Source organism: Nilaparvata lugens, chromosome 1, assembly GCF_014356525.2.
Source record: "Nilaparvata lugens isolate BPH chromosome 1, ASM1435652v1, whole genome shotgun sequence".
In the NCBI taxonomy this organism is placed as follows: domain Eukaryota; kingdom Metazoa; phylum Arthropoda; class Insecta; order Hemiptera; family Delphacidae; genus Nilaparvata; species Nilaparvata lugens.
The window spans coordinates 79,748,865-79,773,322 of record NC_052504.1 but is presented as its reverse complement, the minus strand read 5'-3'; the positions used below and the strand labels follow the sequence as shown (position 1 = coordinate 79,773,322).

General features: G+C 34.5%; 1 protein-coding gene across 1 annotated transcript in view; it reads right to left on the bottom strand.

Moving 5' to 3' along the window:
- The window catches only part of LOC111055850 (protein toll), a 69,605-nt gene extending 49,651 nt beyond the window's left edge, over positions 1 to 19,954 (bottom strand). Inside the window, exon 1 of the mRNA XM_039444589.1 lies at positions 19,504 to 19,954. Within this exon, the coding sequence (XP_039300523.1) occupies positions 19,504 to 19,604 (101 nt within the window). The 5' untranslated portion in view covers positions 19,605 to 19,954. The remainder of the gene's footprint in view (positions 1 to 19,503) is intronic.
- Between the last annotated feature and the right edge of the window lie 4,504 nt (positions 19,955 to 24,458).

Sequence of the window (24,458 nt, the reverse complement as noted above, 5' to 3'; positions counted from 1 at the left end):
CCGCAAAAAGTAATATGACTTGAGAGTAATTCAACTCTATGTAAGGTTGTGCAAAGGCTAAAAATAAACTTTGTACTGGTGATATTTTAAAAGTTTTTCGATTTGTATATCATCAAGCTATCAAAATAAAAAAGCTTTCTTAGGAAAACATTTTTTTCCGATCATTACTTTTTGAGATAAAGTTCAAATTTTTGGGACAGAGCATTTAAAATTCGGTAAGAAATAAATCCATGAAATTCAGAGGATAAATTCTTCATGGTATTGTTCATTTAATAAAACAAGAATGTTTTGAAAATAGCAATTTTTGATAAAGTTATTCAATTTACCAAAAATAACTTTTTTGGAGTAATTTTTTGTAATTTTTAGTAAATTGAATAACTTTCTCAAAAATTAATATTTTCAAAACATTCTTGTTTTATTAAATCCACAATACCATGAAGAATTTATCCTCTGAATTTCATGGATTTATCTCTTACCGAATTTGAAATGTTCTGTCCCAAAAAATTGAACTTTAGGCACTCATATCTCAAAAAGCAATGATCGGAAAAAGCTCTTTTTCTAAGATTCTTTTTTATTTTTAGCCTTTGCACATTCGGGTTTCTTGGTTAGAAGATGGTAGAGGAATTCTTAATGTTACGCCTCCTTGTGCCATTATTATGCGATGGCTTATGTTACTTATTCAAAAAATTCTTTTCATCTCCTCATTACTTTTTATCGGCCAGAGCCATCATCACTAATTCATGAAGGAAAATTAAGAATTCTCATACTTTTGTCAGGAACAAAGTTAGAAGCGATAACAAGGTGGAAGAAAGTGATGAAACCTCAAGACAAGGAAGGAAAGAAGTGCTAAAATATTGATAATTTGTAGCGGTGCGCCATTTAATATGGCTCCGACTTTTTGGAGCGTGAAAAATGCATAATTTATGTCTTTTCTTAATTAAATCAGCCAGTTTTGTTGAAAGGACGTGGAATTCTAGCTTCTTGTAAGGTGGTAATAAATACCCCGAAACCCATCTGGCGATATGAATTTTCATCATTCCTTATTCACAGAAGTGGAAGCTTTTTTCTAATTTATTTTGTTCTCATATTTCGACTGCATTGTGGAGTAGCACACAGAACAGTAGTGGAGTAGTTGTAGCTGGCAAATATTGCGCATAGCATAGCCTCTCATTCGTCGTTGTCATAATATCTCTGCTCGGTCCTCGCTAGAGCAAGATTTCCATGCAGCAGGCTTCTGCGCAGCGCAGTCAGAGATAACACCGTCGTCAATCCTATTTCAGTCATTCTGCTCTCACTCTCTCTTGCTCCCATTATTCTCCTCTCTCAATCACTCACTCCAGCTTCCTTTCCTCTTCCTTCATTTCTCTCACGTACACCTTGCTCGCAAAGCCTTTTCCCTGGTAACTTGTTTCTCACAAAATCAACCTTACAGAACGAATTCGTGATTTACATTCTCCTCCATTCGCAAATTTTCATCATTTTTTCCATGCCGCTACGTTTTATTTCCACTTTTTTCAATAATATTCTGCCCTCCCAGCTCATATTATATAGGATATTCGAGAAAACTATGGCGATACCCGTTGTGCATAAGAGATTCCCCACTAACCGGAACCATTTCACTATTATTTTTATTGAAAACTGTAACATGAATAACTCGGGGATCCTTGATATCCTCGAGTAGAGGGTGCTCAATTACATTCGAATCAAATCAAATATTGGGGGATCTCAAAAAGGGGCGTTTAAAATGTTAAAAAGTGTACTGAGTTTTTGTATGCGTGTGAGGGGGGTTTCTGTCGATTTTTTTCCTTTAATTGTAATTGTTTTTCAAAAAAAAAGATTGAAAAATTCCGTAAGCAGCCTTTAATTCCCGTAAGCAGCATGTGTCGAATAATTAACTTCATCAACCAATTTATTGGTTTTAACCCTACAGAGACACACTTACTTTATGCTAACGCAGTAGACACACTGGGGTGTTGAACACCCCAATTTAATTTTGCATTTTTCTTTGAAAAATATGAAAAAACAAGTACTCAGAGACTTGAACCATACTTCATCATTTCTTAATCATTTTTGCTCAAAGTGCATACAGAAATTAAAAGTAAAGCACTGCTTATCAATATTTATACTAATTTTAGAAGTACGTATGTTCCGCCTAAGTGTTGGAGCTCCTAATCCGGTTTGAACGAATGGCTTGATCATTGCCAATGACAACTTCATCGTGAGTTCAAGAGAACTCACGTCTCTTCATTTTATTGTTTTGAATCTCAAGTTGTAGAGAATCATAGCATTTATTCCAATCTGATCCATCATCCCATACCTCATTTGTAGTGACAATACAAGTAAATCTTTGTAATAAAAGTGTTTGATAAAAGTCACTCGTAAAAGATACGTAAGAGACTACGTAAAAGACACTCTGGGGTGTTAGACACCCCAAACGAAGAACAAGGTGAGCTGATGACCTTGTAGAATGCTATTACTGACTGGAAGTGGTGGAGAGTAGTTGACAATACTACAAACCTAATTTAGACTGGGCATAAATTCCCATCTGTTTGATATTGTCAACTGAAGAACAGAAAAAAAATCCCCTGGGTAGGGAAACACCCCAGTGTGTCTCTTTGGGGGTTAACTAAATTACTATCAACGTTTCTACAAAAAAATTATGGTGAGGGGGATTTGCGTCCATGAGGACTCCACCGAATAACTACTCAAAATACATACGGCAATAGGTTTTTGTATGAAATGATAATAATATTGCTATCAAATAAGATGATCAATATCATATCAAATTCATTCAATTGTTTGTGATGAACGCATATCATTGCAGCGTGCAGTGAAATAGGAGCGTTTCTATAATGAGATTCACTAAAAACTGTCAGAATCAGTTGAATGAGACGCTCTCAAATAATGAGGAATACTGAACCTTTGTGTAGGTCAAAGGAGTGCCTACGCTCTTACGAAGACAGATTGGAGGTGTATGCTGAAGCTGACAACACAACAAGTTAATAACGCCATCTATAATATGAACTTGAGTGTGTCTTCGAGTAATATTGAACATCAGCCATTTCTTCATTACATGCTGCAGCCGAACGCTTTTAAAGCAGAAGCTACGCACTTTGTAACACGAAAAAACACTCAGTAAACGAACACCAAGTGAAGGTATGGAAAGAAGATTCCATACCTGCTATGCCAGAGCCTTTGCCATCATTAAGCCTTTGTACTCTTATCTCCTATCAGTTTACATCATTATAACAGTAAACATACAGCTATGATCCACCTCCACCTAGAGACATTTTAAATACAGAGAACTTTGAACTCATGATTTTGATGAAACAAGTTCAACTTCAAACTCCAGCACATAATACTAAAAAAATGAAGTAATTTGACGATAAAGCAGTAACATACAGTAATTGTTCCATTATTATATTACATAAAGGGATGGAAGTATTCCTGATAATTATTTATTGACCGAGCGAAGTGAGGTCTAAGATTCAAGTAGATGTTATGTAAATGTTGCGCATTTACGGCGAAACGCGGTAATAGATTTTCATATAATTTAACAGGTATGTTCCTTTTCAAATTGCGCGTCGACGTATATAAGACGTAGGTTTTTGGAAATTTTGCATTTCAAGGATAATATAAAAGGAAGAAGGAGCCTCCTTCATAGGCCAATATTACTGTAAAAATCAGACTAAAGAATTATTCATCATAAATCAGCTGTCTAGTGGACTATAATACCCGTTCAAAAACATCGAACATCTTGAAAATGTATCTTTCCATCAACGTTAGTAGACAGTTGTCTATAATACTACCCGTTCAAAAACATCGAACACCTTGAAAATAATAATTGTATCTTTCCATCAACGTTGTAGACAGTTGCAGCCAGACCTGATAACAGCGCTCACACTCACATTCCGGGACGACACGTCACGGTACGATAGGACAGTAAGCTCTATGTTTATTTAGGATTTTTTCTAGACATTTTAAATTGAAAAACATAACAACAGGTCGATGTAACTTACTGAGCGCGAGGTCTACTGTTCACAGAACTACTAGTTAATAATGTATTTTATAAAAATTGTACACGTGAAAATCTAACTTTATCTTGGATACTTTGTCACCTATGAATATGGAAAAAATAGCACAAGGACTACCTTATTATTTTATCTACCAATGTTATTACATTAGTGTCATTTGCATTGTGAATAAATTAATGACTAAATATTTCATACACAAATCAAATACATGATCAGAAAGGACCAACAAGCCTAGTTCAAAAATTTTCTCTTTCCATAGTAATGGAAACAATAATAGAGACCCAATAATAAAGAATACTGGGGAAGTGAAATAGGAGGACATTAAGGTGATTTTAAAACTGAATAAAAACTGGAAGAATCTAAAATCGTAATGTCCAAAGCGTACAATTTCTTTTCAAGCACAGGGACATCGAATTAGTAGGTCATTGTCTTATGTTTGAGTCTTACAGGTCATTAAACGATTCCGAAACATAATTCCTAGTATTCAACCCCCATTTGACCAGAAATAGTTTACCACAAAAGTAGCCGTAAATTGTGAAAGAGAGTACAATAGAGGTTGGCTACCATTACTAGGAATTGGAAAAACCCAGGCCTCAGTCCATAATGTCTCAAGCTGTTTCGCATCAAAAACCATTTCAATGGGAACAAAAAGGAAAAAGAGTTGCAGGTAGGTTGCACACACATGGTTAACATTAATTCTATTTCAGAAATCATTCATGTTTGGGCCTGTTACCACTTTCTACCTCCACCCATTATCACTACAGTGGATCCTTCTGAATACAAACAATACCGTTCTATATTCATCTTTGTGGTCCTACATTCTACTGACTGTATATGATAAATGACAGTGAATGATATAATATATTGTTAATGGACAAAGGAGAGCTAGTCGAAAGAAAGCTAGTATGAATGCTAAAGTAAACAGTATTTGTCGAATAGAGGACGTTAGCATTAGGTTAAGGCAGTGCAAAGGCTAAAAATAAACTTCCTACTGGTGATATTTTTCAAAGTTTTTCGATTTGTATATCATCAAGCTATCAAAATGAAAAAGTTTTCTCAAGAAAACATTTTTTTCTCGATCATTAAGTAGGTACTTTTTGAGATATGAGCGCCTAAAATTTAAATTTTCGGGACAGAACATCTCAAATTCGGTAAGGGATGAATCAATGAGATTTGAAGGATAAATTCTTCATGGTATAGTTGATCTAGTAACACAAAAATATTCTTAAAATATCAATTTTTGAGAAAGTTATTCAAATTACCAAAAATAACTCAACTAAAAGTTATTTTTGGTAATTTGAATAACTTTCTCAAAAATTAATATTTTAAGGATATTTTTGAGTTACTAGATCAACAATACCATGAAGAATCTATCCTCTAAATCTAATGGATTTATGTCTCACTGAATTTGAAATGTTCTGTCCCAAAAATTAAAACTTTAGGCGCTCATATCTCAAAAAGTAATGATCGGGAAAAAATGTTTTCTTGTAAAAACTTTTTCATTTTGATAGCTTGATGATATAAAAATCGAAAAACTTTGAAAAATATCACCAGTAGAAAGTTTATTTTTAGCCTTTCCACAGACTTAAAGCTGAGTTTACTCTAACTGATCTTGATACTTCCCCTGAAGAATAGCTCAAATAGATTATAGATTTTTATCAATCGATTATCGGAATATAGGATGTAGAATATTATAAAAATAGACTATAATCAATTATATTATAAATTGAAGAGAATTTGATGAGACTAATAACTGAATAGACATATCCTGTGTATCCTAGCTATTTTATGCAAATAATTAATTTCAAATCATTCTGAGAACGCGCATGTGCATGAGAGACATTGTCATGTCACAGAAAATCTACGTTGACTTTGAAGATAGAATTAGATGATTCAGAAGAGTTTGAACAAAAAGAATTACTCTTTTAAATGAAGGACATTTCCACAAAATTTGGTCCAGTAGAAGGTCAAAGGTCATCTGGCTGAACGCCAAAGGAAAGAATGATGCTCCAACGGCCTTCAAGGAAAATGGTTAGACGATTTCCGACTTACAAGATTTATATCAAGAAAAACGAGAAAAGAATTGATTCTCGGTAAGGGGGAAATTACTCTGATGAATAAAAAGTTATTCTCTTTATGTTACATTTGAAAATTATTACATAACATGTGTACTGATGACGCGTTAGTTTAAGCTCAGTTTACATTTGATACAAACAAGCTTGTCTCATTTGAAGAGAATTGAAGATGTATCATTTGAAAAATGTATTTATTTATTTTATTTATTTACAATGCAAATAACACTAATGTAATCACATTGAAAGATAAAATAATAAGGTAGTCCTTGTGCTATTTTTCTTCCAAATTTATAGGTGACAAAGTCCAAAATAAGGTTAGAATTTCACATGAAGGCCCTACAATTTTTATGAAATTTTGGTCCAAAATTAACATTGAAACTATAAATTTTGAATTTAGATGGCTCAAATTGACAAATTAATTGGAAATATTCCACTCAATTACCACTTTTAACGAATTGTAATGAAATCTTTTTACATTATTGGTTCATTTATCTCTCATGTTTTAAAACATCAGTGCCACCAAATCAAAACATTCCCTATTCCTATCTTTCATAATATTAAAAAAAAAACAAACACGATAAACTATTGTAATTAATACGAGTTCAAATCCATCTCAACAAATGGAATAACATGTATCCATCTTGAATTAGATTGGCGTTTGTACGGTTCCATTTAGGTCTGAGAATGCTGTTCACGTAGCAGAATACAGTTTTTTGGTTTGTGAGCACAGTAGAGGGAGTTCCAAGCACTATTCATCACAGAATCATAATTGCAATCACTCCAGCATAAGATGGTTAATTGAGAGTTGAGTAATGTGGAGTATGAAAGCCATTAACAGTAATGCAACCTCCTCTGAGATAAGAGTACTCGTGCACTATATAATAAGGCCTACAGTACATCAAGGAGCCTCTCTGGTATTCTTTGTGTGGAGCAGGCTGCAGATGAAATCTGATTAACAAGGAGTACTCCAGACTGTCACCCTTTTCTCCTCAATTTGTTCTTCTACCTCAGCTTTAATGTTACTTCCCCCCTTCTTCCACCCTTCATCATGACTCCTTTTATCATTTCCTCCGCCATAACTTCTTTCATCTTGATTTCCTCCACGTGATCCCATCACATTTACTTGGCTGAAATGAAATGAGTTACGGAAGAGGAAGTTCGTAGGCATTGAGATGAAGTTTGAGAGAATTTGACAAACTCTGTAATGTCAACACTAATGTCAGAGCTTAGATTCTAATAAATGTTATCCTATCCTCATTTAACCAAAGGTTCTTGTTCAGAATAGGAATTTGAAAAATAAAGCTTCGCTTATGAAGTATTTGATTCACCGTGTTGTGTTCTGAGAGAAATTGATAATGAAGTTTGGGTCTACACTTTATACCAATAAAAACGAAAAAAACCAGTAATTTGGAAAACTAATAGACTGGTATTTGTTACAACCGATTACAAAACTTGTCATAATTGTATTAAATTGAACATTTGACCGTTAAATTTGAAATTGAAATTTATTCTACCGAAAAAATACATTTATTAGACTACAATATACGGTATAACTGAAAATAATAGAAAAGTAATGTTGAATGAAAAAGACTAAGAAATTGTCAAAAAACCACTGATTTATTGATAAGTTTATCAGAGATTGACAATGGTGTAATAACCGAAACCGGTCTTTCTAATTATCAATAAATCAGTGGTTTTTTGACAATTTCTTAGTCTTTTTCATTCAATATGAATAATTACCACAATATCAACTTCTCAACTACACAAAAAAAAAGAAAAGTAATGTTTTAAACAACCCCTGAGTTTATACAGTGTGGGGTCGTTCATGTTCTATATGTATTATTTAATCTCTTGAACAGTATGGTTTCAATGTCAAACAAATATTTCTAAAAAACAAAAATATAAAACAACAGACCTCTGCATGAATAGAAACTTAAACATACAATGCCTTCAATATGAATAGTGAATATTATCAGATCTAGTACTAGAAACTATTAAGCAAAAATTTGAACAATAATGAGAGAGAATGCTAGATAAAACTGAAAATAGATAAAGCTAAGTAATAAATTTAGCTGAATTGAACTCTTGAAGATTGATTGATGCAATCTTATAATTTGAGCAATTGAAGTATTATATAGGCCTATACATAATAGATTTAATAAATTTAGTTTATTCGTTCATTGATTCAATGATACAATAATATTTCAACTATATTCACTAAATTCAAATAGCCCTACTGCGAAAGTAAAGAATGACATTTTATAGGATAAATAGATATGTGAATAAGAATCCATCAAATAGATACACAGGTATCACAGGACTCATAACGGTTCATAGCGGAAAGATAGATGAGGAGAAATTCATATTATGAAAGTAGGGAAAACAGTGAATAGTACAGCACCTCAATTTGAAATCACTGAGGTAGATTGAAGACGGAACTAATGCCTATAAGGTTCGAATTACGTTTTTGAATTCTTAGGCTTCAGTTGAGACTGATCTCAAGATTTTCTCAATCTTACAAGATTTAAAAAGCGGCGAGACGAAAACAGATAAAATAAAGAAAACGTAGCAGGGAATAAGGTGATGTTCCAGTGAGCTTAGAATAAGGATTTTCCATCCTCTATTCTGTTGAGAAATACAAGTAATAGGAGTAAAATGAGGAGTATGAGGATGAGGTCGAGGAGGAGAAGAAAGAGGATAATGATGAGTAAGAGGGGAAACGGTGGAGGAGGATAGGAATAAAACAAGGACAGAGATAAATCAAGGATGAAGTCAAAGGGGATAGAATAAGTGTAACAAGTAGTCCAGAAGGAGGAGGGATGGGAGAGTGAGAAGGATAGAAATAAGACAAGGACAGAGATAAATCAAGGATGAAATCAAAGGGATAGAATAAGTGTAACAAGTAGCCTAGAAGGAGTGAAAGGAGGAGGATAGAAATAAGACAAGGACAGAGATAAATCAAGGATGAAATCAAAGGGATAGAATAAGTGTAACAAGTAGCCTAGAAGGAGTAAAAGGAGGAGGATAGAAATAAGACAAGGACGAAGATAGATGGGAATCGAGAAAAAGAGAACAAAGGGAACAGTAACACGATGGATAACACATAACAAGAAATAAGTACGATCTGTTCGACCTCTCTCTGAATAAAAGAGGGGGAAAAGGATAATACGAAGAATGAAACGGAGAAATGGAGATTTCTGGGAAAGAGAAACAATATCAATAATGCTTTGCATGTAGGACCCCCAGGATTGCCTTGCAATACTATACAAAAAAGGCAATCGCGGTGGAGCCTTATTGTAGAATGTAGAAGAGCAACAATATCAATAAAAAGAAGCACTTGCACGTATAAAGCGAGGAGGATCTTCCTCTAAAAAAACAAAAGCATAACTATAATCAGCTAGGAACGAACTTGTTCGAATCGCCCTCGGTAGAGAAGAGAGACTTGTCGCTCTTGATAACGACAGGAATATTCTCCCAACGACACAGTAGAAAAGAATATGTATTGTGGAGTACACGTACACAATACAGTATGCATTGTTTGATGATGATAATGATAGGGGTTGGCTCCCTACATGATCATGACTGGATGCCCTATTTCGAGAGCAATGTTGCTCTGCAGTGAGGGCCCATGTAGCAGGCTGATTGTTGCAGGGCTAACATGCTCCTCGTATTTAGGCACATGTTGTAGACTAGGCGTGGATGCGCTTCGAGCATTAGTGCTCAGTACCTATTTATCAGGGCATATATCATTCAACAAATTAGACCAAGCCCGGACTTGATTTCCCACTGCGCTACTTATTCAGACCCCAGCCAGCCTTCTTATTCGAGCAGCATCCATCATTTTGTCAGGGCTGAAAGTCATCACATCACCCGACCGATCGAACCAAATAAAATGCCTTCGTCCCTCCATTTCTCACCCTCTCACCACCATCTAGCTGTCTTCTCTTCAGATGCAGCTATAAGAAAAGCCATCTCTTCCTATTCCAAGAGTTATTTACTCTATTCCAGAGTAATCTTCTTTCCTACTTTTTCATTTGTTTCTGAAGGATCCTTGTCTGCTGTCAAAGTGTCTGAATTCTGGAATAGCGCTTTCAATCAATCTAGTTACTCAATTTAACCAAGAAGATTAGTTTCATTATGGGCCAGCGCATATTAAGCGCTTTTCAGGCGGTTTTTAGATACGGCAGGACAGGAAGCTCTCTTGATTGGCTGGTCACCTGAAAAACCGCTTAATGTGGTCTAGCCCTTATTCACCAATTAATATGTTTGATCAGATTGTATGTGAACTCAATAAGTTCAATAAAAGAGTGTGCTTAAAAACAAGATTAGTTTCATCAATTCCTCAGCTCGGGAGGATGTCAGATCGCCTAGATTTCAACTTTCCGTGCTTTTGAAAATTAGATGAACATAACCTAAAAGGGTCAGTTTCATTATGTTTTAAATGTGCAAGGGAAGGTTAGGAAGGTTAGATTTTTGCTTTTAAATTGCAACATGTTGATATTATTTGAAATGTTTTGATAATGTTAGAAAGGCAACATAAATAACGAAACGTTGAAATGCAGGAAAAACTGAAATACTTGATGGAATGAATGTCACTCTCAGCCAGGGTGAGGCTATATTTTATCAGATTGTCTGTAAACTTACTTAATAAGTTCAATAAAAGAGGGTGTTTCTAACAGGAATATTAATATTATAATAGGAGTGTTCACATGGAAAATTGAAACAATATTCTTTGTAAAATAGGAAGTGCTTTACAATATCTCACAATCCACGTACAAAGAATGTGAAACTTGACCGAAAATTGAAGCATTTATACAGTTTATCGGAACCACAAAATTACAGTCGATCGAATCTCCGGTAATGTAGAGATCGATTACGAGCATCAATACTGTGTGATGGACTGTAGGATGCAGTCACGTCAGTCACGTGACTTGGCCTCCTGTGACGAAACGAAAATCACCGCCTAATGCAATCAAAACGACGTGACCACATCACGCACAACACATTTTCACGGGTCACGGCATGTAACGGTCATATGACACCCGGAAATAGAGAATTAGAGGAACCAAGGTCCCATGAAAGCAGAAATTTAAGCTGGTGAGATACGAGGCAGAGTATAAGTAATAATAAAAAACTATTGTAGTAATGAAATTTGACTGTATTGTACGATATGCACAATGCACACGAGGGCTATATGTGATTGACTAATTAAAAACAAATGTAACGATCAAACAAATCTAAAAATACCATACTAGTAGTTCTGTGAACAGTAGACCTCACGCAGTATTCTCATCCACAAGTACCTGATTGAAACTATAGACCTTATGGAAATACAGCAATAGACTGGCTTCTCCACACTTGTCAGCTGATTTATGATGAAATTGAATTTATGCTATTTCTATAGTCTGATTTTTACTGTAATATTGGCACATGAAGGAGGCTCCTTTTTTCTTTTATATTATCCTTGAAATGCAAAATTTCCAAAAACCTTGTATATACGTCGAAGCGCAATTAAAAAAGGAACATACCCGTCAAATTTCATGAAAATCTATTACCGCGTTTCGCCGTAAATGCACAACATAAAAACATTTAGAGAAATGCCAAACCGTCGACTTGAATCTTAGACCTCACTTCGCTCGGTCAACTAATCACCTCTAATAGAAATATAAGTAGACTTCTATTAGAAGAAATATAATTAGGCTAGTACAGTAGAAATGGGCAGTGAGAGAGATAAGTGGGAGCGATATCTCCATATCAATCTAAACATGAGTAATATTCAATATTTACAGTTATAATAATTAATTTTTCTTATCAGGAATTCAATCTCATGGGGTTATATTAAATTGATTAATTCAACAAACGTAAAGATCAAAAATAAAGTTCCGATTACTTATCTTCTCTACAAATATGAGTATACTTTTATTGGAAAATATGAAGTACTACATACAGTGGAAATGGCCAGCGGGAGAGATAACTGGTAGAGAAATCTCCATATAAATTTAAACATGAGTAATAGTTATTATTTACAATGATAATAATTAATTGTTCTTATCAGAAATTCAGTATTACAGTTGGGAATTTGACCTTGACTTAGTCCGATAAGGATATAAACATGATTATTTTAAATTTGGTTTGAAGTTGAGAGCTCGCTTCTAGTTGTGTAACTATGTCTGATGGAATTCAAGAACTGCTGGATTGAATTTTAAAAAGCATACATTATCCATCCCTTGATTCAGAATTTGAGACAAATATTTCCGTCTGAGACTTGTACACTCAATATACCATATAACGTAAATAGTATTAGATGAATATTGCATAAAAGTGAATTTCACAAGTGATTATGTTAGTTTTGGAATCATTTAGTTGGAATCGTAAATAATTATACAAATTATATTCTACTCAAGAGTTAGGAGTGTGGTACATATCTGTATTGTATAGTATCGAGCATAATAATGTTGATTTGAATAGGTTAATTAGTAAACTTTAAAGGGAGAAATCAAAATTCAGAACAATGACTACAAGCTCAGCTATTCATGATTTTCATTTGAAATTTTTTTCTTAATTCTATCAACTATAGTGAGAAACTAAGAATCAGGTTATAAAGGTCAGCATCTGATTAACATTGGTTTGCTATCCTTGTCTGTCATTAGACAAAATGCATAGTTCTATCCTTTTCTAACTGCACAGCGTTGACAAATTGTTTTTAAACCATGTAGAAATATGATGTAGATAGATAGATAGATAGATAGATAGATAGATAAAAGAATTTATTATATAAAACAAAGGATACAATTTACAACTCAATAGGTCAAAAATTCAATAGGCATGGCTTTATGCCGTCAGCCAGAGTTGGTTGTTTACAATATTAACTTAACAATTAATTCATACATTATAGCAACGAATTAAATTATCAGATACATACTTTAGAAATATGATGTACATGAACTACCAACGTTTTTCATCTAAAATATGACAATTTATGATCAAGTGGTGGAAGAATATATTTTCTTGAAGAATGACATTTTTAGAACTCGTGGCTGAAGCTCAAGGCTTCTTTTTCCAGCCACGCCAAAAACTATTGTTTTTATAATAATAATAATTATTTTTTTAATTGATTTTATGACCACATAAGATCACTGTAGTCTCTGGTTAGTCCTCTTTCTTTGTTTATTCGCTTCAATTCTCTTCCTTTCTTCCCAGTACCTTTTCATTCTGTCAGATCTTTCTTTTCTCAATTCATCTGAACAAACCTGTTGCCTTCTCCTAATTGTTTTTATTGATAATATCCTCTTTCTGTCAGTGATGGTTTGCCTACAGATTTTTGTGCGATTTTTGACATCGTCAATAGTTAAATTCAGTTCCGATATCTCTTTTTTTATTTCCACAAGCCAAGGAATTGTGGCTCTGTCTGTTTTCGCAATAATTTATAATTATTATTGTATTAGGCTAATGATTATTTTCATTTGTAAAAATATTTCTTGTATTTGGCAATAAATTCATTATCATTCATTTAGAATAGAATTGTCCCAATATGGGCAGATGGTCATGGCTTTGTTTTAGACAGAATAACTGGATTAAAAATAAGAGTACAATAATGTTCAAAATACTCATAAAATAATACAGAAGTTACCGTGATAAATGAACGGTACGGTAACATTAAACTTGTTCATACAGCCAAGCCATTGTGGATCAACAATAATTGATATAATATAGGATTTACCAGGATAACTTGAATCACTGTACTTTAATGTGCTACAAAAGCCGGAGGAAACGGAGAAGTGGCAACAATGTAGTATTTCTTTAATTTTCACTGATATAACGTGGATCTCACTATATAGATTAATCTCTTCCACAAAGACATGCTCAAAATGAAATTTGGGTCGCTCATATAATGTAGAAGAGAGAAGGATATCACGTATGACAGGAGCTGAAAAACAAACTTGATCCCTCGCAAAATATAATAGCATGAAGGCTGGTCTCGTTCATTAGTGTAGGTGAGAATGAAATACAGCCTCGGGTTATTATGTGATATCGTCCTGGTGAGGTGGAGGCTCAAGGGAAACAGTTATGGCTAATAATAGTTAGCCGTGTAACAGTTTATGGGTGTAATCGAAGCGCACTTACCACTTCTATTCCAATAACACTGAGGATTACGAACGGTTGGTCGTAAATATGCATTTTGGTCATGGTTGGATTGTTATAGCCAAGATTAATAGGGAAATCTGTGCTCCACCGGTGGCCCCTCGAGTCGCCAGGAATTAGAGGAATTCCCTTGTGGGGGCTAGCACAACATCTATCACAAACTAATTGCTAAATTCGCCCAGAGAATCGACATACATTTTGAATTATATTCGAACACAATAGACGGCAAAAGTTTTATTCATTGGTGTGGATATGTCATCTCTCAGTAATCGTTTAATATACAGCAGGTTCATTAAACTTTGCCTGGTTGGATCGATAATGAATAATGAGTGTTGAGTTGAATGTATAGTAGGCCTACAAATATAGAGATCAAGGATAAATAATGTGCAAACGTTGTTAAAGGATCATTTTCTCACATATCACTTCAAATTTCCATGTTGAAAATATCATTCTCAAATGTCCATGCTTGAAACAATTCTATATGGAACTTGTAATCTCAATTTATAATAAATCTTGAAACTTGAATTAAATTCAAGATCTAATTAAATTAAATTCGGTTCTTAATCTTTCTAAATTCAAAATTAGTTGTTTGAAGTGTTTGTGATTTGTTTCAATGTGGAAGTCGCATATAACCTTTATTTGGACAATTTATTTTATGAAATTGGGATTAAAAGAAGTTTTGGACTGTAGTATGTTTCTTTGTCCGTAAGTTGATTGTAAATGATAAATAAATAAATAAATTCAACAGGCAAAATGAGCATGATGTGTTCTGTTTACTGTCAAGAATAAAATGATTATATCTCATATAGAAGGAAAAAACTGGGGTTTGCATTGGAATGGATATAGTGCATTCCCAATACTGTACATTGTACAAATGAAAGACTATCATGTGCATTGAATATTCTACATTATTTATTATTAGTTGGAGTTGCGGGAGCTGAGTGGATTAGTTGAATGCTTCTTATTTGTGTATTCTTACAGTATCAATAATTTTTATTATAATCAGTAGGCTATTATTGTTTTAATCTTAGCAACTTATCAACTAAAATATTTGATAAGCTGGTCTGAGACGTTATCAAAATCAATTGTAACGAAACCATAGTTTTATCTTATACAAGTGCGGTTATTACTGTAGTACATATTGGACTATTTCCATTTGATTTTCAAAATCTAATCAAACTCTAGTCTCACCAAAATTCCGCAACCTATCTGAATACATGAAAGATAATATCCGTGATTACATCTACTTCATGTAAATAGAATGTATTCACTTGTATAATAGAACTACTGCTTCCTCACTCACAGGCAACTATCCGCCCGATAGGAACCTGCCCTGATAGGTGAGGAATCTATTACATGAGGATCTCTGTACGGTATTGATATTGGTACAATGAATTTTTTGAAGAAAAATAAAAAAATATTCTTATGTAATTTTGAGGTGATGATCAATAAATCAATGATGAATTGCAAAACTCAAATTCCGCCATGTCATTTTGAGGACCAGGTTGACAGTTTTTAACAAAAGGATCCATTCATGAATCATTAAACGTAAAAAATAAGTGCGGAAAAAGCCTTCCGCTCCTAATTGACAAAAAACAGGTTCCTGTTTCCTTTCTTCGGGCCTTCTCTCTCACTCTAGTTCCTTCCGTCCTTCCTCTTCGTTATTGTTCTATTCCAGCCCAAAACAACAGCCCTCAGCCCTCGGCAGTCGGCTACTACCAACGATCAATTCATTTCAGTGGCCCATTCATAAAAACGTCTGAAAAACTACAGGCTGTGAACATAAACACATCAGAGTGGCCTTTTCAATTGCTTTGCCATTTAATTGGTTACCCGCAACTTCCGACACTATAATCATTATTGAATTAACACTTCAAGTTTCAACGAAACTCGAGGATAATCTTCAACTTAATCTATGAAATTGGGATTAAAAGAAGTTTTGGACTGTAGTATGTTTCTTTGTCCGTAAGTTGATTGTAAATGATAAATAAATAAATAAATTCAACAGGCAAAATGAGCATGATGTGTTCTGTTTACTGTCAAGAATAAAATGATTATATCTCATATAGAAGGAAAAAACTGGGGTTTGCATTGGAATGGATATAGTGCATTCCCAATACTGTACATTGTACAAATGAAAGACTATCATGTGCATTCAATATTCTACATTATTTATTGGAGTTGCGGGAGATGAGTGGATTAGTTGCATGATTCTTATTTTTTTATTCTTACAGTAATTTGATATATAATCAGTAGGCTTTTATTGTTTTAATCGTAGCAGCTTATCAACTACGATATTTGATAAGCTAGTCTGAGACGTTATCAAAATCAATGTAACGAAACCATAGTTTTATCTTATACAAGTGCGGTTATTACTGTAGTACATATTGGACTATTTCCATTTGATTTTCAAAATCTAATCAAACTCCAGTCTCACCAAAATTCAGCAACCTATCTGAATACATGAAAAATAATTATCCGTGATTACATCTACTTCATGTAATATAGAATGTATTCACTTGTATAATAGAACTACTGCTTCCTCACTCACAGGCAACTATCCGCCCGATAGGAACCTGCCCTGATAGGTGAGGAATCTATTACATGAGGATCTCTGTACGGTATTGATATTGGTACAATGAATTTTTTGAAGAAAAATAAAAAAAATATTCTTATGTAATTTTGAGGTGATGATCAATAAATCAATGATGAATTGCAAAACTCAAATTCCGCCATGTCATTTTGAGGACCAGGTTGACAGTTTTTAACAAAAGGATCCATTCATGAATCATTAAACGTAAAAAATAAGTGCGGAAAAAGCCTTCCGCTCCTAATTGACAAAAAACAGGTTCCTGTTTCCTTTCTTCGGGCCTTCTCTCTCACTCTAGTTCCTTCCGTCCTTCCTCTTCGTTATTGTTCTATTCAGCCCAAAACAACAGCCCTCAGCCCTCGGCAGTCGGCTACTACCAACGATCAATTCATTTCAGTGGCCCATTCATAAAAACGTCTGAAAAACTACAGGCTGTGAACATAAACACATCAGAGTGGCCTTTTCAATTGCTTTGCCATTTAATTGGTTACCCGCAACTTCCGACACTATAATCATTATTGAATTAACACTTCAAGTTTCAACGAAACTCGAGGATAATCTTCAACTTAATCTACAAATTGCACTTGGCTACAATTACTGGACTAGTTAAGAACACTTTATTTAAATTGGTAAATAAACTTACAATCACTTCTCAACAAATTACAGTAGCCTATTTCAATATTATACTTGACGGAAACAATTCGCTTCTTAATTATTGAAAAGTTGAACTGACAACTGAATAGTTTGGCAATTTACAGGATTTGGAAATTTTAAATTAGAATTGTAGCGAAAGTTGAATTTGTTTCAGCCAGTAGATCTAGAACTATGGCACCTACTTTATTCATCAAGCTCAATTATTGAAAAATATGCCAGGATTATAGGATTTCTCATCGATTATCAATACTCATTCTTTTATTTTCTTTTTGTAATTTCAGCTATCAAATTCCAAGGTTTTTGACCCAATAAATCATCCTTCAACTTTAACAGTAGCCTACAATTATTTGTCTCAAAATGGCATCATTTAGTATGTACTATTTTATAAGTAGCCACTTACTTTATGCTAACACAGTAGACACACTGGGGTGTTGAACACCCAAATTTAATTTTGAATTTTTCTTTGAAAAATATGAAAAAAAACAAATTAGACCATACTTCATCATACAGAAATCAAAAGTAAAGCACTGCTTATCAATATTTATACTAATTTCAGAAGTACGTATGTTCCGCCTAAGTGTTGGAGCTCCTAATCCGGTTTGAACGAATGGCTTGATCATTGCCAATGACAACTTCATCAAAAACTCACGTCTCTTCATTTTATTGTTTTGAATCTCAAGTTGTAGAGAATCATAGCATTCATTCCAATCTGATCCATCATCCCACACATCATCCATCATAGTGACAATACAAGTAAATCTTTGTAATAAAAGTGTATGATAAAAGTCCCACGTAAAAGACACTCTGGGGTGTTAGACACCCCAAACGAAGAACAAGATGAGCTGGTGACCTTGTAGAATGCTATTACTGACTGGAAGTGGTGGAGTGTAGTTGACAATACTACTAACCTAATTTAGACTGGTCATAAATTCCCATCTGTTTGATATTGTCAACTGCAGAGCAGAAAAAAAATCCCTGGGGTGTGAAGCACCCCAGTGTGCCTCTTTAGGGGTAGTATTGTTATTTTACCCCTTTGTTGTTCAACCAAAGATGACAAAATAATTCCACAGACACATTTTCAGTAAGTACTGTAGCACACATTCATGATACAGTACGGCAATTTGTTCGTGACAGACACACAATCACAACCATTTTATGAATTTATGCTTGCAACCATGACACTCTGAGAAGCTTTTATCAATATTAGTCCGTGATCCCTGTTACGTCAAAGTCAAAGTAGAATTATTATTGATGTACGGAGTATGGATGCACTTCAATGAACACTGATCAATGCAGAGACTGCAGTGAAACATGCAGCATGCAATGATCGAGTGGTGCTTGATAAAATAATAAGTTGACAATGGCAATATCAGTTCATACAAAATTATATCAAAATGAATAGATATAGAATGAGGACCAGAAGAGAAAAAATAGTTATTCTCTTTGAATAGGAGTTGGAAATAACATAATATCAATAATTAATACTGTTGACTGTATGTATATAGTTACTGTGTACTGTATATAATTACTGTTGAATATAGTAATAACCCCTTGCAAAATTGAAAAATCCCAGTGGCAAAACTCATGCCAAAATGGATGATGTCTTCAATAAAAGTGGGATGATTGACTATATAGTGAGGTCCACGTTATAATGACAGTATTTGATCAACTTTGGTATTGCTATCCTTGTCTATCAACCGACAAAGCCGGTGGTACTATCCTTTTCGAGGTCCACAACGATGACAATAATGTTTTTGACAGTGTAGAAATATAATTAATTAATGCAGAGAATCGGCATCGCTATTCTTCTATCTTTATCCACTGCCATTATAACGTGGACCACACTATAGTAAAGTTATTGAGGTTGCAACATCATTGTGGCTTGAAAGCATTATATTGCAGCTATGACACTTCTGACAGCTCGATAGAACGAACCAATTCGTGGAAAACTGATTATACTGAGGACAGTTGTCCAAATCCAATGAATAAAAGCAATAAAAATTCTCACCTTCTAGTAATAGATCCAGCAATCATGGTCAAGAGATTCCAGTCCTGAGATTCATTGTCAGAAGTGAGGTTAGCGGAAGTTGACTCCTTCGCCGTGCACATTTTGACACTGACAGTTGGATTCTCGTTTATTATAGCAAATCACTAGAAACGTAGGTACATAATGCCCAATTCGAAACTAAACATCAAATTAGCAAACTAAAATCTAGCACGAGGAAGTGTGTTGATGCAATAAGCATCCATGCACGAGTGTTGTGGAGATTCTCGACAAGAAGGGAAGACTAGATGGAAGTAGAATATCAGAATGAGTAGATGTGTTTCACATGTCCGGCATGGTGAAATCCCAGTACGAGGATGTAGCAATTGACAGTGCGACACAGAGCAACGCGAACGCTGACATAACCTCTCGGCTCACTCGATCTCGTACAACTGGCCGCTATTTGTTACGCGTCGTCTGATCAAGATCTAGCAGCCAGCTGCAAACGCAGAGGGAATGAGGCGAAAGAGGAGAGAATGACGAAGAAGGGTGAAGCAGTACCACCGGTTGATTCGATTGTTCAAGCCAGTCCGATAGACTGGACGAGGCATGGAGGGGAAACAGCCTTGCTCTGCTGCATTGCTCTTGCCTGGTGGTGGGGGGAGAGTCCATAGAGCTTGTAAATACTTTTGTGAAAACATCCTCTCTGTGCTTTCAGGTCGCTTCCCATCCCATCCTCCTTCCAAAATCACGCACGCGCGCACACCCAACCAACCCTCTCCTACCCCACCACAATATATATAAGCTACCCGACCTCAAATTCAAAACGACCCCTGCCACGTAAATTTCTGTGCCTTCAAATCGCATTTACCGCCTGCAGTCTCTGCTCTGCTGGCATCCCTCTACATGCACGATTCGCCACCATCAAAATACATTAATTTACTCACAAGTGTGCGCTGTGCTGTGTGCTTTCAGTGCTCTTCTCGTTCTGCTCAACTGCTTCTTGCTTGCCTGCCCAAATTAAAACTGTTCCGCATGTTTAATTCCAGGAATTTTTTGTGTTGAAATCGAATTTTGTCCAGTAATTGAAAGTCACCCGAGTGAGCTGAAACCAACTCAATGAGAGGGCAGAATTTAAGTGATTTTCACCTTGAGTATCAAAGTCAACAAAAAAAAAAAAAATACTTGATAGGTACTAACGCTATGGATTGTGGGAAGAGAAGTGACCCAAATTACAATACAAGATTTTTTCATTCCCTTCTATAATTCAGGGATCTCAATGAAAAATCGAGATGGGCTTGAATTGAAAAGCTCCCTCAATTGTTTGTATTGTGAATAAAAATGTTGATTTTGATTTGATTTGAATAAGATTTCTGACCTAGCCATCATGAAGAACGGAAGAACTCCAGAAAAATGAATACCAACAAAATTACAAATGAACACAATCATGTTGATAAAAAATAATAAATTAAATAGGGAATTGCACCTCTGCATGAGATTTCCCAATACTGCAAAACAGGAACATAGGGTGAGAGAGGTTCAGTTCAGTATCTAGAATACTTCTTTAGCCTACCGTTTTCTTTCTGAATTTATTCATTCAAAATCTATCATCTTTACAAACTATGGGTTTGGGAATGGAAATAATATCACCTAGAACCAAACCGAAGGGGCATCGTTACCTATCCTTCAAGTATTTTTCCATAAAGGCTGGACAAGATTCCTCCTATTACTTAACCTTGAGAAATGAGAATACTGTATTATAGTTTTCCGTCTCTCAAAACCCCTGTTTAACATAGGTACCCAAGAATTCATAAATTTTCCTATAAACTCTAGAACTCTAGATGTTGATAACATCTCCACCAAATCGGTAGTTTTGTAGTAGCCTTGGTAGTTATATGCGTAACTGGTATTTTATACCACCTACTGATGATATTCAAGATACAAGTTGTAAATGAAAAATAATGAATTGAAACGGAACAAGAAGATAGAACAACGATGCATCATTTGGTGCATAAAATGGCCTTCACACATGCTATCATACGTAAACCAGTTCCATTACAAATAACACAATTTCTTCCAAACAGGCAATTACCAGACTATTATCCAACATTAAAAGATATTTTACAATCGGGTGGAGCCTATGGGAGAAGCATAATTAAATTGAACCTCCCAATCGGTTGAACCTGGGAAACACATCCTATGAGTATGGATGTTCCAGAATTGATTGCGGTGTGGGTAAAATCCTTCTTGCCATCTGGATTTCCTAAATAATAATTGGAAAATGTTTGAAAAACCTAAATCAGTTGTTGGACCAGTCTTTCTACAGAAACTGGAAAACACAGATTGGTTCACGAGAGAATGAGTTATCAGTAATTGATCGTAAGATCTTTATTTTTATTAAGTCGTGTAGTGAATAGCCAATAATGAAGAAAAAGCGACTTCGTGAGGGCAAGTCGACCTTGAGTCTGTTCTGAAAGCTGATTTAAACCTGAGATGTTTTCTTGTATTGAATCATTCCTGTTTACTGACTATCAACTCGGAGATGTTACGATTTCCAATAAAGCAATGAATTATGTTATTAAAAAATAAGTACATTTTTTGATGGGAGATGAAACTTCCAAGAATCTCTCACAATGTTTAAAAGTTGGAACTGACAGTAGACTTACATCTCCCAACTACTAGTGTGAAAATAGCTACCATAAACGAACATGATTTGAAATTTAGGCTGTCCACTTCATTTCAAATCCAATACAAAACTGAATGAGGAATGAAGCAAATGTTTTTTTTTAAATTTCGGATGATGCCCACTTTAGATTTTCGCCTGTGCATGGGTAATGGAAAAAGTGTGGGTGATTTGATGAGATGATAGAACGTCTATGCCATCGGCGAGATTCCTACCCACAAACCGACAATCCTTGTTTCACAAGATTTTTTGCTAGGTATTTACAAGAAATGTGGTGCAGTAAGATTACCTGAAATGAAATACCATTAGCTAAACTAAACACGATTAATGTAAAGAGCATATTACGAGAAAATTCGGATACAAAACAAAGAATAACTCTGGTATTGGTATTGGAATTAATAGATCTGATTGATATCAATACAAGGAACTGAAACATCCTCAAAAATATTGAAGAGACAATGAAAATAATTAAGACTGATTGGCATTGTCTCTTTCTTGCCTAAAATATTGCTTATTGGAATGGAGTGCTGAGTTTTGATTGCATTGGCCTTGTCTTGTTGACACATGGAAACAGATTAAGACAATTTTAACGAAAATTATACAGTAACTCTCTTTTTAATAGTCGAATAAATAGAAATGAATCATAAAATTTGGACAACTCAACATTGACGAGGAGATTGAAAAGGAAGAGCCAACAGATCTGGTGTAAACCTCCAGGAGTGCTTAGTGAAAGTGGGAAAAAATTAACATATCAATTTAGTGCAGATATTATGAAAATCATAAAAAAGATTTTGAATTCAGATAACGTAAAGTAGCTTTGTATGTTGATATTATTTTATAGAGTGACCTACTTTTGAATGACTATTATTATTTTTAAAATATTTAGATTTCATTTTTGTGCCATGAGTTAATCCTTCCATACTTCATCACCTTAAATTTTATAAAAGATACTTTTTTTCTATGTCTACAATGTATGTCATAATCATTGTGTATGTAAAGCAGACTTCTACTCACAGAGAAACAGAAGCTTCTATATAACCATACAACCATCGAAAACCTTAACTATATAATCATATTGAACTCAGTTTATTAGAACCAAACAGAATACAACTATAAATGGCAAATGTACTCATCTTTCCAGAATGTTAAGAGAGAAGTCACACAATTTCACAGATTGCCTTGACAAATGCAATATTTATTGAGTCTTTAAAAGATGTAAAGGAAAATATGTACAACCTCTTTCATTTGTATTCTAGTTTATTTTATGTTAAATTGTAGTTTTTTACTTCCAAATCAAATCAAATTTTGACAGTAAATAAGTTATGTCCTTTCTGACAAACCACAAGCGTTATAGATTAACACTGGTAATGAATGTGTTCTCCTATATTATTTTAATAACACTACTCACTCAATCCTAGTGATAGATAATTGACGACTTTTTTGGAAATACCACATTAATTTTTTTGGAATTTGAAATCTTCTATGTATGGAAGTCTGCCGATATCTGATCCACACATCATCAATATTTTGACGCTTCAATTAAGGTATTTGAAATGCAATTTTCATTGAGCTTCCATGTGCAGTATTCATTCTCTCAACACAATGAAACCAATCAGACACAAATTTTCTGTACCCAATAGAAAAATTCCAGAGCTGAAATTTCATCAAGCTTCAAAGCTACATTATTCATCGGTTGCAAACATTTTTAATCAGTGAATTTTTCATGAAACCAATCAGGCAGTCAGTCGACAGCCATTGTTACCAACTTAATGAAAATCCAGAACTGGAATATGCAATAATATTTCATTCAATTAGATATTTAATTTTAGCTGGTGGGAGCGAGGCAAAAATGAAATCCTCTTATGCGTCCTTTGTTTACTTGATTAACTTTTGCACCGTCCAGCGTCCATCCCACTTTGACTGACCTATCGAGAGGCTGGCAGCAGGGCTAGTCCTCTCTCTGTATAATTTGTACCTCGCGTATCGTTTGCTCCTATCTGAGCCGGATAAATGATGTAGATAGCTAAGCTTGGCTAATGAAATTTTCATCCAATTTAGAGCCCAGCTCCAGTCGTCAAAGCAACCGTAGACCCTGTTCTCCATTATCATACCGTCCTCTCATCGTCTCCACTGGAGATATAATATCCATGTACATTACATCCAAAAAATAATATTTTTCCCATCTCATTTCGAAACTCCGTTGGAGTTATATTTCTGCTCTCATTTTCCTTTAATGAATAACGAAATTACAAATAATTATTATTAAAAATGAATAGTATAATTATTATTACAAATA